Source organism: Ictalurus furcatus, chromosome 12 (assembly GCF_023375685.1).
Source record: "Ictalurus furcatus strain D&B chromosome 12, Billie_1.0, whole genome shotgun sequence".
In the NCBI taxonomy this organism is placed as follows: domain Eukaryota; kingdom Metazoa; phylum Chordata; class Actinopteri; order Siluriformes; family Ictaluridae; genus Ictalurus; species Ictalurus furcatus.
The window spans coordinates 12,950,976-12,967,245 of NC_071266.1; the positions used below are offsets into that span (position 1 = coordinate 12,950,976).

General features: G+C 43.8%; 1 protein-coding gene across 2 annotated transcripts in view; it reads right to left on the bottom strand.

Moving 5' to 3' along the window:
• The window catches only part of ntn1a (netrin 1a), a 70,782-nt gene that overhangs the window by 17,397 nt on the left and 37,115 nt on the right, over window positions 1-16,270 (bottom strand). For both annotated transcript variants that reach the window (XM_053637507.1, XM_053637508.1), the window contains 2 exons: window positions 15,377-15,565; window positions 156-305 (listed from right to left, as the gene is read on the bottom strand). In XM_053637507.1, the coding sequence (XP_053493482.1) occupies window positions 156-305; window positions 15,377-15,565 (339 nt within the window). The remainder of the gene's footprint in view (window positions 1-155; window positions 306-15,376; window positions 15,566-16,270) is intronic.

A 16,270-nucleotide genomic window follows, 5' to 3' on the forward strand; every position in this document is an offset into this window, starting at 1 on the left:
TCCCTGGTTTATATTCTTATTTATCTATATTTATAAAATTTGACCTTTTTGGAGACATCGTTTTCAGAAATATACGAGACGGTTTGTTTTTCAGTGTGTTTTGAAGGATGCACTGGCATTCTGTGCTGGTGATGTTTGAGAGAAAGTGAACGTACTGATGCAGGGAGCAATGGGCGAGCGGCTCTGCTGGTAGCCCTTAGCGCAGCGGTTGCACGTGATACCCGTCACGCCGTCTTTACATGGACACTGGCCTGTGGTTTGGTTACACGTTTTTCCCGCGGCACCAACGGGATGGCAATCACACGCTGTGAGGAACAGGAGACAGAGAGGTGAGAGAGAGACACACACACACATACACACATACGTCAGCGCAGTACATACATAAGGCACAGGTGTAATGAGAGTAACACTACAGCGTAGAGCAGTATGTGAGAGAGAGAGAGCGAGAGAGCAGCACAATCACGTGTCAGCAGCACAATGCATAAAATCATGCAGATACAGGTCAAGAGCTTCAGTTTATGTTCACATCAAACATCAGAATAAGGAAAAGATCTCAGCGCTCTCAGTGACATTGACCGTGGCGTAGTTTGATCATTTCAGGATCTACTGGGATTTTCACACAGTTTACACAGAATGGTGCAAAAAAACAAACAAAAAAAAAATCCAGTGAGCCTCAGATCTGCACTCTTTTATTGATGAGAGAGGGTCAGAGGACAGTGGCCAGACTGGTTCGAGCTGGCAAGAAGTCTACGCTAACTCAAATAATCACTCTTTACACCGTGGTGAGCAGAAATGCTCAAATCTCAACATGCTGAAGCTTGAGGCGGATGCGCTACAACAGCAGGAGACCATGTCAGGTTCCACTCAGACACAGACTCAGACTCAGTCACACTGGACAGACAAAGATTATGGAAAAAGACCAGGAGATGTTTGCCCAATCTTCACCTGGCCAGTTTTGGCGAGCCTGTTCCTAAAAAAGTGGACGGTGAGCGTAAATTTACATTTATTCACTTAGCAGACACTTTTATCCAAAGCGACTTACAAATGAGAAAAATACAAGCAAATATATGTGTGTATATATATATATATATATATATATATATATATATATATATATATATATATATATATATATATATATGAAACACTGCTTGTCAATGACAGATCATGCGTTATCACAGTGGGAGTTGAAATATCTCGTGCTTGTATTTGATGAGGAGAGAGAGTGTGTGTGTGAGAGAGAGAGAGAGAGAGAGAGAGAGAGAGAGAGAGATGCTGCTTCATCCAGATGAGACCGCATGTGCTGCAAAAACAGGACGTTACTGTAATAACGCTCATGATTAGCTGTTTCATTTTCCCCGTCCTGATCCAGACGTTTCTGCGCTGTGTGTGTGTGTTGTCTCTGTATGGGAGGTCTGTTTCTTCCCCACGCTGTACGCTCCTCTCCGCTCTCTCACTGCCTTTGTAGTGTAAACTGCTTTCATGTCCGAGTGTGCCTCCTCCAGCGTGGGTGGTTACATAAAACCTATTCCACAAATGTTCTTTATTGTGTAAAATGACTCCAGGCTTGTTGTCGAGTAAGTGAATGACTAAATTGGCCGGTGTGTCAGGTAATGAATCTGTAATGTGGGGAAGTTGCTCTGTGAGAGCCGCTCTCGGCTGCTCTGCGTGCTGTTGGTTGTTGCCGTTTAGTCATCAAAGCCCGGCGTCTGTGCTGTCGTTTGAAGGAGCGATTAGGACTTGATTGGATCCACTCGGCATCGCACCGCAAATGTTCGGCGAGAGCCTGTACAGAGTCACGAAGCACGTCGGCGCTGTTTGATCTCTGGGGAGTGAGTCAGGAACGCTGGCGGGGAACGCGATGTAATGGGTTCCTCCAGCTGTTCGCTTTTACGTGGAGGAGAGAGTGTTGTGATGTGTTGAAGGGAGTGCTGTTTGCATAAAGTGCTCGCTTAAGTCATGTCTAACACAGTTAGGACTTTTTATATTAAACAACGTTATTTGCTTTATATGAACGAATAGGAGTGGGAGTTCTGCTCTTTCCGATGATACGATACACATTTCGATACGTACTACCTGCTCGTTACTGATCCAAACTCAGGTTCGATCCAATTTGATTCAGTTCCATTAAACCAAAGTTTTCCGACATCTTCGGGACAGAGGTGTTTACGCGTTGCGGTTTCTCGCTAACACGACAAGCTGCGTATTTTTGTCTTATTAACTTCATCCAAAAGGCTGGTGAAAGAATGACCATTTATAGCTGCTACAACGTAAGTGAGAACAGGAACTAAGAGTGCGTCTCAAACAGCTCCCTAGTTGAGTAGTCGGGGCACTGATCAGGGTGTCGGCCATTTTAAGTTCTGGAACGTTCGCTGCCTAAAAAAATCCCACAATGCATCGCAAAAACCAGGAAGCATCGATGTTCCCTTACAGGAAATGACATCATGTTTTCTGAAGCCTCTCAGCTCGAAAAAAATGGCGGACGAACTCTCAGCCAATTTCCGTCTACAAATGTAAGTAGCGTGTTATTGTTGGCGTTGCTCTCAAATGATTACTTACGTGAGCGATTTTTAATTTTATATGATCTATACACGGTTTGTTTTAGTCTAACGATTTTTAAGTGTTTAATGATTTTTTTAATCCACTAGCTAGCCTACGATCCTGCTTGACATATTATGACAGAAAGACGTGTGATTAAGCTAACAAATTTATATGACATAAAACTTTTCAATTTTTGTGACGTTTTACAACACGAGTAGGTAGTCATGACGCCAGAAATTCAGTTATCAGTGTCCCAATGTGTAGTGAGGGTCCTTACCAGTGTACACCATATACTGATTCAGCACCTACTGAACTAGTAAGCTGGATGAGACACGTTCCATATTACATGTACCTATAAAAAGATAAAAAGTACTATAGGAAAAGCATCTATAGGAAAAGAGAACACTTTTAAAACAATTCTGAAAGAAATTACATGTTCTCTCTCTCTCTCTCTCTCTCTCTCTCTCTCTCTTTAACACACACACACACGTTTGTGAAATACACTTTGATTTCTGACAGCAGTATTGTTTTTTATCCGTTTTCCTTTCCGATTCGAACCTGATTCTGGCTCATAAACATCCGACACGCCGTATAAGAGACTGTTGTTCTTTACACCCCTATTAACAAGTCATAAACGTCAGCATTAGTACGCATTCTGCTCGTTTAACTAAACAAGATTTAAATACTTTAGCGATAAAACACAGAAATGTAAACAACAAACAAACAAGCTCCTGTGAACCGACCGAAATCGGCACCTGTTCAATAAGGCACGTGGAAAGTGAGGATGTAGTGCACATGAGCTGCAGGTGTTCCACTTGGATGCGTTTCAGAACTTTCTAAACAGTAAACAGCCTGAAGGAAGAGTTTAAGTGGCTTTCCACTTAGTCATGAAGTGCTGGTGCTACTCACAGTCTGCACCATGTCCTAAATCTCTCCCCCGCTCGCTCCTTACACCTAACAGCCTCATCTAACTGCCTTCAGCAGCATTTTCTTCAAATGCTTTAGTGATTTTTAATGAACAGGACTTCAGTATTAATCAGTCAGGGATGCCATGGAGCATGCTATTTAGCTCTGTTTACGTTTCCCAAGTTTAAATAGCGATCATAAATAGTGCACATGTGTGTGTTAATGCTCTTACACTACTAGACTCATTCTTTACAACATCAGCGAGTTGATTTTAATAAAAGGAAGCACATTAGTGAGCTACAGTGGAGAAGATCGTCGCGTTCCAGTGTTTCTGTACAGCTGTGAGTAAACTACAATGACCAAGAGCAGCTGATCTTCAAGAACATTAGTTTGGAACACAAGAGCGTCGTCTGGAGATGTTTTATGTTTAAGACGTTTCATCACGTGTAATTGTAAGAGGACGCTAGTTCCTCCTTTAGTTTGCAGTCTGCTTTGATTTGATCATTAATCGTGAATTAATCCAGATCGCTGTTGCTTCACGTCATCTTCTTCACGTGCACATGGTTATGTTAAACGCCAGTTTTTTTGGATTAAGTAATTATGATCCACGAGTTTGGAGTTTGAACACCGGCACAGCGAAGGTCAGAAAGCTGAGCGGAATCATGTAATCGTTAGGGTTCAGTCTCCGTTTCAGTGGATGGGTGTTAAGTGCATGAGTCTGGCTTTGTGTTTGGTGGTGTTGTTTGTTTTTTTTACACAGGAATAACATTACATAAAAAAATAATCGCTGGTCGGAATCACAGCTGTCATCTTAGTTTTTCTGCTGTGACACGCTGATCCTGATTTAAACTAGGAACACATTTTAATGAGGTAATGTAGAACAAATATTGGGAAGCTCCCCAAAAAAAACACGGTGTTATTTGTGGTTTAATAACAGCGACGATGCGAGATCATCGGGTAACGATTTCAATCGTGTGACTCACCCGGTGGCTTCAAAGCGGATTACGTGCACACGGACGGCATGTTTCTCGGCTCAGGACGAGCGTGAGGGGCTGTGGGGGGTGAACGCGTCTCTGTGTATGTCTGTTTGTGCCATGGCAACCACAAGAAGGATAATTAGCTTAACCAGCTAAAGGTGCTCTCGCTCTGGGGGACTCTGATCAGAAAATTATGTCATTCCCTTTAGCGTTCAGCCATGTGCTTCCTGCTCACTCGGCTCCGGCTTTAGACATGATGTGGAGAGAAATCTTACATAAAAAAAATATATACAGTATATATATTTCCCATAAAGTTTTAACAGCCCACCCAGACGGGACTGAATTAGAAATATCATACACATGTAAAGACCATGAGTGTGTGAAATAATGAGAGGAGTTTTTCCTTGTCTTAACTCTCTGAACCCGACAACATCACTGGCTGAAACTGGCATCCACCTGCGTACACTAAGGCCACACCCACATCACTCTCCTGCGCCTGAGTGAGAACGAACTGAAATGTTCTTTTATTTAAGATGATGAGTGACAGAGAAGATTATTTCAACATGAAACGAATAGCGTATAAACAAAATACACCTCAAATTACCATATCGGCGCGATATGCTATGCATTGTAAAACAATACTAAAACAAAACACAGTGAAGGTTATTAACTGGACTGATGTGGGGTAGGTTCATTTTTGATCAGTGTTCAGCATAGAGTTTTTTTCTTTCCACTACCCGACACTGAAAAGTGTTTAGGCTTAAACTGAAAGGCTTAACTCGTCAGAATCACGAGAGTCAAGAGAGCAAAACTGTCTGTGCTGTCTGGGTGGGAGGGGCATATTCTCTCTCCCCTGTCACTCACAGCGACATGAGCCAATCGTTTGCATCAGTGAGCTCATGGATGAGGAAGAAGGTGGAACGCGGTTTACTCCAGATGTGTTACGCTGCAAATACGGCAGGCTTTAACCAGACCTGCATATCAGGTCAGCTTCTCATTCGAACACTACCAAGCTTCAGTGGTGCAAATTCCAGGAGGGTGTTGGGAGATTTGACCAAAAAAATTTAACTGGATATTATTGGACATGATCTGACATAATGTCTGAATAAATCTTCTGTCAACATCCCAACAAAACCCCTCCTGGAATTTGCACCAGTGAAGATAGATAGTGTCCTAATGAAGTGCATTCAATACAATAATGGCAGAGTTGCACTACATTACACTACATTACATTGACTATGTTTAAATGGACAGCAGTAATCTAATTACTGACCTTATTCTGAATAAGACAATATTCTGATTAAGGTGTTTACATGAGTTGCTTTTAGAATATTCCTTTCATGTTTTACATGTTATAGAACACAGATGGATTAATGGCACACGTCATCACGTCACCATGCCACGCCGTCCGACGTCCCTCCAGAATTTCACGAATTAAAATACAGTTGGTCTTCGTTACGGTACCGTATACAGTTTTGGGTGTTTTTATTTTTATTTTTTTATGAACGCTTCAAGTGCGGTTAATTATTTGTCATGCTACACGTGCAAATAGATGACTGCTTGAAGCCGTGGGCTGCGTCAGAAACCGGATACTTACCTACTACATAGTAGCCAAGATGCGTATATTTCCCCTACTGTATAGTAGGTAAGTACACGGTTTGGGACACAGACATGCTCTCTCGTTTGCCGTCAAATCGTTGAGCACTGTCGTGTGTGTACCTGTCCTGTCGCAAAATGTGGTGAAAACTCCCACGCAACGTTAATAGTGTGATTAAGGTGTGTACATGTCTGTAATGCACTTCGATAATGTGATGAAAATAGGAATACTTCACATGTCTTAATTCGACTTGTGTTTACTTCGAGTATGACTTTAGTCAGATTAAGGTAATCACTAATCGCTGTTTACATGCTAGTTTCTTAACCAGAGTATCGTCTTAATATCGGATTATTGTTGTCCATGTAAACGTACTGATTACATTTATGGCATTTGGCAGATGCCCTTATCCAGAGTGACTTACATGTCTCTAATTCATACAACTGAGCATTTGAGGGTTAAGGCAGTGCTGGGATTTGAACTCCTGGAATTTTGACCTTCTGATCAGTATTTCAAGGTCTTAACCACGGAGTTACCACTGACCCCTACCACTGCAACGCATCGCAGCAGGAGATAAACATCACCTACAGACAGCTTGCTAGCTGAACACCTCAACTCAGATTGGGTTCTCGGGGTCCTTTTGTAATAAAAACGATTTGATATCACGCAATTCAGTCACACTGATAGATCATCCCAGCTCCAACACTTCACTGAACTCAACATCGTGCTGATCTAAAGCATGGCCTTCATCGTCCAAACACAACGCCTCATTTACCCAACAGAATCGATTGTAAAGCAGCTCTTCATGTCGAGTGTGAATGAGGAGCGTCGACAGGCCAAACATTTCCACCATAATGAGCCCACACTGGAGAGAAACGAGTGTTTACAGCGGGGTTTATGAGGGACGACGCCATCCATCATCAGCACGATCAGAGCCGGGGTTTCTGGCAGGCGTCGGCGTGTAGGCGAGTCACGGAGCAGAGTGTGTTTCCCCCCCGACGCTGTGACTGATTACCCAACTTATGCACTGTGAGATTTTTCGTCAACTGGAATGAAACTCCTGGCATGAGCTTTTCACGCAGAATATTTATATCCATGATGTATAGTGTAGACCATGAGCACTGGTTAAACACGGCCTTAACGATGAGCTGTTAAAGGAAAGCAGAGTGTGCGGTACAGCAGTGACCCTGCCGTGTTTCTAATCCTGCATCATGTTCTTCCTTACAATTATAATAATAATAGTATTAATAATAATAATAATAATAATAATAATAAGCATATTTCTAAGGCACTGTCATATATATGTTGCATCTTTAAGTAATTTAAATAAAAGCAGGATCAGCATTAACGACAGTTCAAATTAAACAGTTCAAATAAAGCACTAACAGAAAAGGAAAGTTTTTTTTTTTTTAAACATAAATACTAAATAAACAATAACAAAACATACATGTTAACTTAGTCTACTTTAAGGTTGAAGTGGCCTTAAACAGGTGGCTGTACTATACAGATGTGCTTCGTTTTCCAGACGTGTGTATGTGTGTGTTCAGTAATGTAATCAGAGGATGTGTGTGTGTGTGTGTGTGTGTGTGTTCAGTAATGTAGTCGGAGGAAGTGTGTGTGTGTGTTCAGTAATGTAACCAGAGGACGTGTGTGTGTGTGTGCGTGTGTGTGTGTTCAGTAATGTAGTCGGAGGACGTGTGTGTGTGTGTGTTCATTAATGTAATCAGAGGACGTGTGTGTGTGTGTGTGTGTGTGTTCATTAATGTAATCAGAGGACGTGTGTGTGTGTGTGTGTGTGTGTGTGTGTGTGTGTGTGTGTTCAGTAATTCTGATAAGGATTGGTGATCTTCGTATGAATCTCAGAGACATGTCATTTCAGATGGGATAAATATCACCTGGAGTCATTTTAGAGAAGGGAAAATACGGTGTGATCTTTCCAGACGCTGTGTATGGGCAGAGCGTAAACAAAATAATCACATGACGAACTCGGATTAAAACCCCAGCGATACTCCGGGAATAATTCCCGTACACACCTCCACATGGAAAACGAACGGCATCTGAATCGGGGTTTAGTGATCGTAAGTGTTAAACGAAATGGAGATAAAAGACTATTTCTCTTACGTCTTTGTGCAGGACACACGGCGTCTCAGCATTAAGATATTACAGTATAGAAACTCTCACAGTATAACCCATTTTAGAAAAACTCCCCGCGCCTCCTACTGCAGGACGCTTCTTTGCTTCGTCTCGTCCGTTTCTTTCTATTTTTTCCCTGATTGCTGGGATGCTTTGATCAGCGTATCTCTGACTATCGCGTGTAAAAATCCCGCCATTACGTCATGACGCATCTTTAACCCTTTAACCCATACACTGCTCTTCTCTCACCTTCCCTGTGTGTTTATCCACAGATGAGTTAAAGAATACGGCAGGATTTAGAAGTGCTCTCAGATAGTTAGTGCGCTCGCTCATGCTTCAAATCCTTGGTCATGTTTCGTTAAGCAGCAGAATGTGGTGGTTAAACCGAGAGTAATTACTGCACGCGCTCCAACTCTGGCAAACTTCAGGATGAAACCGAGCGCGGTGGGTTTTTTCTGTGAGGTGCCGAGGACATAAATCACGCTGAAATGTGTTTATGCTGCCTGTTTAAGCGGAGCGAGGAGGATTAGCTTAAACACAACACCAGGGCTATTTTTTTTTCTCTCTCGCATGTGAAATGTGCTGTTACGTTCCCGATGTCACTGCCCAAAAAAAGAATGGCATGCGGCGGCGTGAATCATGAGGTGATGGTGTAGGAGGAGGAACGTCAGGGTTCAGCAGGGAGGAACATCAAAAAATGACATTTACAGTCTGACACTAAGCAGCCTGCACTGAGGAACTATCTGTTTCTGATCCACAGTGATGAGAGGGGAGCGTGATCAACACACTCTCTCTCTCTCACACACACTCACACAAACACACACACACACTCACACACTCACTCTCTCTCTCACACACACACACACACTCTCTCTCTCTCCTACACACACTCACTCTCTTTCACACACACACATACACACACACACACACACTCACTCTCTCTCTCTCACACACACACACACACACACACTCTCTCTCTCTCACACACACACACACACACACACTCTCTCTCTCACACACACACACTCACTCACACACATTCACACACAGACAGACACAGTGAAATACAGAGACAGACAGACACAGACATAGTAAAAGACAGAGAGACAGACAGACAGTGAAAGACAGAAGAACAAAAAGAGAGATAGACAGAGTGTGAGACAGAGAGATAGACAGAGACAAAGAGACAGACAGAGTGTGAGACAGATAGATAGACAGAGACAGAAAGACAGACGGAGTGTGAGACAGAGAGAAAGACAGAGACAGAGAGACAGACAGAGTGTGAGACAGATAGATAGACAGAGACAGAAAGACAGACGGAGTGTGAGACAGAGAGATAGACAGACAGACAGATAGACAGAGACAGACAGAGAGATAAACTGAGACAGAGAGACAGACAGAGTGTGAGACAGACAGATAGACAGAGACAGACAGACAGACTGTGTGAGAGATAGACAGACAATGAGATAGACAGAGACAGACAGAGAGATAAACAGAGACAGAGAGACAGACGGAGTGTGAGACAGATGGATAGACAGAGACAGACAGATGGAGTGTAAGACAGAGAGATAGACAGAGACAGACCGAGAGATAGACAGAGACAGAAAGACAGATGGAGAGTGAGACAGATAGACAAGCAGAGTGTGAGACAGAGAGATAGACAGAAACAGACGGAGAGATAGACAGAGAGGCAGACGGAGAATGAGACAGATAGATAGACAGAGAGAGACAGACAGACGGAGAGTGAGACAGATAGATAGACAGAGACAGACAGACAGACGGAGTGTGAGACAGAGAGATAGACAGAGACAGACGGAGTGATAGAGAGACAGATGGAGAGTGAGACAGATAGATAGACAGACAGACAGATGGAGTGTGAGACAGATAGACAGACAGAGACAGATGGAGTGACAGAGAGACAGACGGAGAGTGAGACAGGTATTATATAAATAAAGGAGATATTAATGATTAGAATGTGAGGTGATGTAGATGGAAATGGAGATAAGTGACTGAAACAGACAGAGCTGTAAGAGAAGCAAAGCAGAGGTGCTGAGTGCTGCTGCCAACACACACACACACACACACACTGCTGTAATAAGTGTTGTGTTCAGATGTATTATTAGCGGAGTAGAAACTTCCCACATCACAGCTCTGAACAAGGCCGTGTGTGTAAACGGAGGAGGTTCAATCAATCACACTGTGTTCTGGAGCTCAGAGAAGATCATTAACTCCACAAAACATCTCAATAAAATATAAGGAGAATGAGAGAGAGAACGAGAGAGAGAGAGAGAGTAAGAGCGAGAGAAAGCGAGAGAGAGAGAGAGTGAGAGCGAGAGAAAGCGAGAGAGAGTGAGAGAGAGAGAAAGCGAGAGAGAGTGAGAGAGAAAGCGAGAGAGAGTGAGAGAGAGAGAGAGAAAACGAGAGTGAGAGAGAGAGAAAGCGAGAGAAAGTGAGAGAGCGAGAAAGCGAGAGAGAGAGAGAGAGTGAGAGAGAGACAGAGAAAGCGGGAGAGAGAGAGAGAGAGTGAGAGAGAGACAGAGAAAGCGGGAGAGAGAGAGGTCTGAGTCTAGACGTTCTCAAGAACATTGTGTGTGCGTGTGTGTGTGTGTGTGTGTGTGGAAATATTGTTCCATTCCCTGCTTCCTTTAAGAAACAGGCTGACAAATATCAGTGGCACAGTGAAAGGTAAGTCCAAATAAATACATTAATTAATAGAACAGTTTGGAAAGAAAATTGGAGCTCAATTCTACACCCATCATTAGTAAGAATAGATTAAGTAGAAAATCTTGGCAAAACAACAACAACAAAACCTCTCATTACACAGTAGCTAGAAAATCACACTCTGAAGTGAGAGAATATGGACCTCTGTGTGTGTGTGTCTCTGTGTGCGTCTCTGCTGTGTGATTGCAGTGCTCTGATTAATATGATTCCTGCAGGATCCTGTACAATAAACTCAGGGCTGAATATTCTAGAACGGACTGTGTGATAGCGTGTGTCTCCGTGTCAGATTATATGATGAAGATCCTCTATCCATGGATTAAACAACATCACGGCATCAATCAGTGTGATCCGGAAATCACAGTGAGCTTTAAGGATGTTTTTCTGTCCGTCAGCATGTTTTGTTTACGTTTCTCCATTCACCTTATGAATTCTAGCATCACTGATCTCACCTCAGCAACAAAGAATTCTTTTATGAAGTGAGATTTTGGTCTGCGACAGTAACATCAGGCTGAAAATTATACAGTGTAAACCCTGCTTAACACGACTAACAATATTTTCCAGAGGCATTCATCACCTAAGCTGTTTAATGTGTGTGTGTGAGCGTATGTGTGATTTTGTGTGTGTGTGTGTGTGTGTGCGTGCATGCATGAGTGTGTGTCTGTGTGCGTGTGTGTATGTGTGATTTTGTGTGTGTGTGTGTGTGTGTGTGTGCGCGTGTGTTCGTGCTCGTATGTGTGATTTAGTGTGTGTGTGTGCGTGCGTACATGCGTGTGAGTGTGTGTGTGCGTGCGCGAGTGTGTGTGTGTGTGCATGCGTGTGTGCGTTTGTGAGTGTGCGTGTGTGTGAGTGTGTCCGTGCTCATATGTGTGATTTTGTGTGTGTGTGCGCGCGCGTGCGTGCGTGCGTGTATATGTGTGTGTGTGTGTGTGTGTGTGTGTGTGTGTGTGTGCATGTGCGTGTGTGTGTGTGTGTGTGTATGTGTGTGTGTGTGTGTGTGTGTTGTGTTTGCTGGAATGTGGGTGTGAATGAAATGCTGTGGTGAAAAATGAAATAAATGCCTCATTTCGAGAAGCGGGAGCCTTCTGAACTGGCCAAGAGGAAGTTCACACACACACAAAGACACACACACACACACACACACGCTTGTGCGCGCAGAGCATGGAAACATGTAAAAACAGAAAAAGCATGTGGGCTTGCTGAACACACGGTGGAGTGATGAATGTGTGTTTGCATTCCAGGCAGACAGCAGAGTCAGACTCGAGGTTAACATCAGATTGGACTACAGAAGATCTGAAATGTCCCTTATATATATTTTATTACAAGCACGAATGTATACACTTATATTCCATTTGTTTTTAGATCTGCATTACTGATAAAAAAATCTTTTCAGCATAAAGGAAGTCCTTTATGACCAGGAGACCATCAGAGGGCGGGGCTATCAGAGACCTGACCCGGTGTTCACACTAACAGGTGACGAGTTGCTTGTAGTTTGTCTCTACAAAGTGGGTGTGGCCTGTCCAGCATTTTTTTTTAGTTCCCATAAGAAACTGCAGTAGCTCTATATATATTCTAATGCTAACTAAATACAACCTAAATAATGCACTAATCTCATTAAACATCTAGATCATCTAGATCAAGATCATTTTAGGACATGAAATTTTATTTCAATTCAAACTTATTAATCATATCACACAGTTAACTTTTATAAAAACCCACCCATCCTCTTTTATTGTCCCTTACTGCCATCAGCCAATCAGAATGCAGCGTCCTGGACGGCGTTAGAGAAGGACGACACTTTGGAACAGCAGAAAAATCATTTCTGATCATCGATAAAATAAAACCAGTCATTGTTTAAGAACAAAGGGCTGAGAAGGATGTGTGGGAAAATAAACAGCATGTGTTCAAATTCACGCAGCACAAACACACACTGCACTCCACAATGATGGATGGACTTATTTATTTATTTATCTACCTATTTATCTGTTTATCCAAACAAAGGCTAATGTTTTCCCCAGATGTGTAATGGAGGGTAAACAGCAGGACAGTGGCAGATTTATTTACGGTTTCCTCACTCTGTAGTGGTGTTAGATGAGAGCAGAGTGCTGAAATCTAGTGAGTGTGTATGATAGAGGAGCTCTAATCATGATGCAGTTATCATGACTCATGATTAGAGTCTACATGATGTCTGAGTTACAGTATCACTTTTATGTGTGTGCTGAGTGTGTATTGAGTGTGTGTTGAGAGTATGTTGAGTGTGCTGAGTGTATTGAGTGTATTGAGTGTGTGTTGAGTGTGTGCTGAGTCTGTGTTGAGTGTGGTGAGTGTGCTGAGTGTGTGCTGAGTTTGCTGAGTGTGTTGAGTGTGTGCTGAGTGTGTTGAGTGTATTGAGTGTGTGTTGAGTGTGTAGAGTGTGCTGAGTGTTGAATGTATTGAGTGTGTGTTGAGTGTATTGAGTGTGTGTTGAGTGTGTGCTGAGTCTGTGTTGAGTGTATTGAGTGTGTGCTGAGTGTGCGTTGAGTGTATGCTGAGTGTGCGTTGAGTGTATGCTGAGTGTGCGTTGAGTGTATGCTGAGTGTGTGTTGAGTGTATGCTGAGTGTGTTGAGTGTGTTGAGTGTATTGAGTATGTGCTGGGTGTGTTGAGTGTGTGTTGAGTGTGTGCTGGTGTACTGAGTGTGTGTTGAGTGTGTGCTGGTGTGTTGAGTGTGTGTTGAGTGTGTGCTGGTGTGTTGAGTGTGTGTTGAGTGTGTGTTGAGTGTGTGTTGGTGTGTTGAGTGTGTGTTGAGTGTGTGTTGAGTGTGTGTTGAGTGTGTGCTGGTGTGTTGAGTGTGTGTTGAGTGTGTGCTGGTGTGTTGAGTGTGTGCTGGTGTGTTGAGTGTGTTGAGTGTGTGTTGAGTGTGTGCTGGTGTGTTGAGTGTGTGCTGAGTGTGTGTTGAGTGTGTGCTGGTGTGTTGAGTGTGTGTTGAGTGTGTGCTGGTGTGTTGAGTGTGTACTGAGTGTGTGTTGAGTGTGTGCTGGTGTGTTGAGTGTGTGCTGAGTGTGTGCTGGTGTGTTGAGTGTGTGTTGAGTGTGTGTTGGGTGTGTGTTGGGTGTGTGTTGGGTGTGTGTTGGGTGTGAGCTGGTGTGTTGAGTGTGTGTTGAGTGTGTGTTGAGTGTGTGTTGAGTGTGTGCTGGTGTGTTGAGTGTGTGCTGGTGTGTTGAGTGTGTGTTGAGTGTGTGCTGGTGTGTTGAGTGTGTGTTGAGTGTGTGCTGGTGTGTTGAGTGTGTGTTGAGTGTGTGCTGGTGTGTTGAGTGTGTACTGAGTGTGTGTTGAGTGTGTGCTGAGTGTGTGTTGAGTGTGTGCTGGTGTGTTGAGTGTGTACTGAGTGTGTGTTGAGTGTGTGCTGGTGTGTTGAGTGTGTGCTGAGTGTGTGCTGGTGTGTTGAGTGTGTGTTGAGTGTGTGTTGAGTGTGTGCTGAGTGTGTGTTGAGTGTGTGCTGGTGTGTTGAGTGTGTGTTGAGTGTGAGAGCTGTGTGTTATTAGTCAGTTTTACACCTGCAGGGATTTTATTCCTTTCTCTTTTTATTTCTTCACCTCCTTCCCTCCTCCCCCATCCCTGAGTCCTCTCACTCATCTGAGCTGTAAGAGGATTCACTTCACACCTCCTTTTATTTACCTTTACTCTGTCAATGCCAACCTACATAACACACACACACACACACACACACACACACACACACACCAAGGAGAGCGAATTCAGACATTCCTTAGATAGACAGAAAAATAGACAGTTACATAGACCGACAGAAAGCTACCTTTGTTGGCCTTCCTGTGGGTGATGGGTTTGCTAGACAGACAGAGAGACAGACAGACGGACAGACAGACGGACAGACAGACGGACAGACAGAGAGAGACAGGCAGACAGACAGAGAGACAGACAGGTACCGTTGCAGACCTTCCTGTGAGTGATGGGTTTGCTAGACAGACAAACTGAGAGACAGACAGACGGACAAACAGAGAGACAGACAGAGAGAGAGACAGACAGAGAGAGACAGACAGTTACCTTTGCAGGCCTTCCTGTGGGTGATGGGCTTGCTAGACAGACAGAGAGACAGACAGACAGACAGACAGGTACCTTTGCAGGCCTTCCTGTGGGTGATGGGTTTGCTAGACAGACAGACATACAGAGAGACAGACAGACTGACAGACAGAGGGAGAGATAGACAGACAGTCAGAGAGACAGACAGACAGGTACCTTTGCAGGTCTTCCTGTGAGTGATGGGTTTGCTAGACAGACAGACAGACAGAGAGACAGACAGACGGACAAACAGAGAGACAGACAGAGAGAGAGAGAGACAGACAGACAGACAGACAGGTACCTTTGCAGGCCTTCATGTGAGTGATAGATTTGCTAGACAGACAGACAGACAGACAGACAGGTACCTTTGCAGGCCTTCATGTGAGTAATAGATTTGCTAGACAGACAGACAGACAGAGAGACAGACAGACAGAGAGACAGACAGGTACCTTTGCAGGCCTTCCTGTGAGTGATGGGTTTGCTCATGTCTCTGTAGTAGCCCTCTTTACAGTAGTGACAGTGGCGTCCGGCCGTGTTGTGGCGACAGTTGAGACAGACGCCTCCACTCTTCCTCCCCGACAGCTTATACAGCTCCATGTTAAACCTGCAGCGCCGGGCGTGGAGGTTACAGTTACATGCTGCAATAACACACACACACACAGGGAGAGAGAGAGAAGTTAGCATATATACACATATATGTGTGTGTGTGTGTGTGTGTTTGTCTGTTTCGATGGTTCAATTGTTCATTTTAGCATTTAGGTGGCGCTGGATGTGCATTTCTCCTATTAACAAGGTCCAATGAGGAGCGCTGGTTTATGCTGTCAGTGTTACAGATGGTGTTAGCAGACTAGCGAAAAACCCAGCGCAATGAACGCACACACCACAGACAAAGAGAGAGATGACGCTCTCTCAAATATGGAATCCAACAACACAAGGAAACTCGCTGACACCTTCTGATAGTCAGTCCCACGTTTCCCCTTGGGGATCAATAAAGTCTGTCTGTCTGTCTGTCTGTCTATCTTCTGGCTCTTATGAGCTGTCTAGCTCACTAACTTCACAACTGGGTAACGATACAAACTCCACATGGAGAAATCTTCTGTCTATCACCCATCATGCCCCAGAGTAACCTGTTATATCTGTTCCACAAGAAATAAAACTCCATCAACCCATTCCATCATCACAGAATTATATCAGTCTCTCTCCTGATTGGCTGTGGCTCCTGTCAGTCACTGTGCAGTCAGACGTCTTTCATGCCTGTAGTTCTGTGTGATGTTGTGTGACTTGTGTATAGAAATATCCGGGTGTTTCCGGCCCTGACGCGGCACTGACTATAAATTACGCTA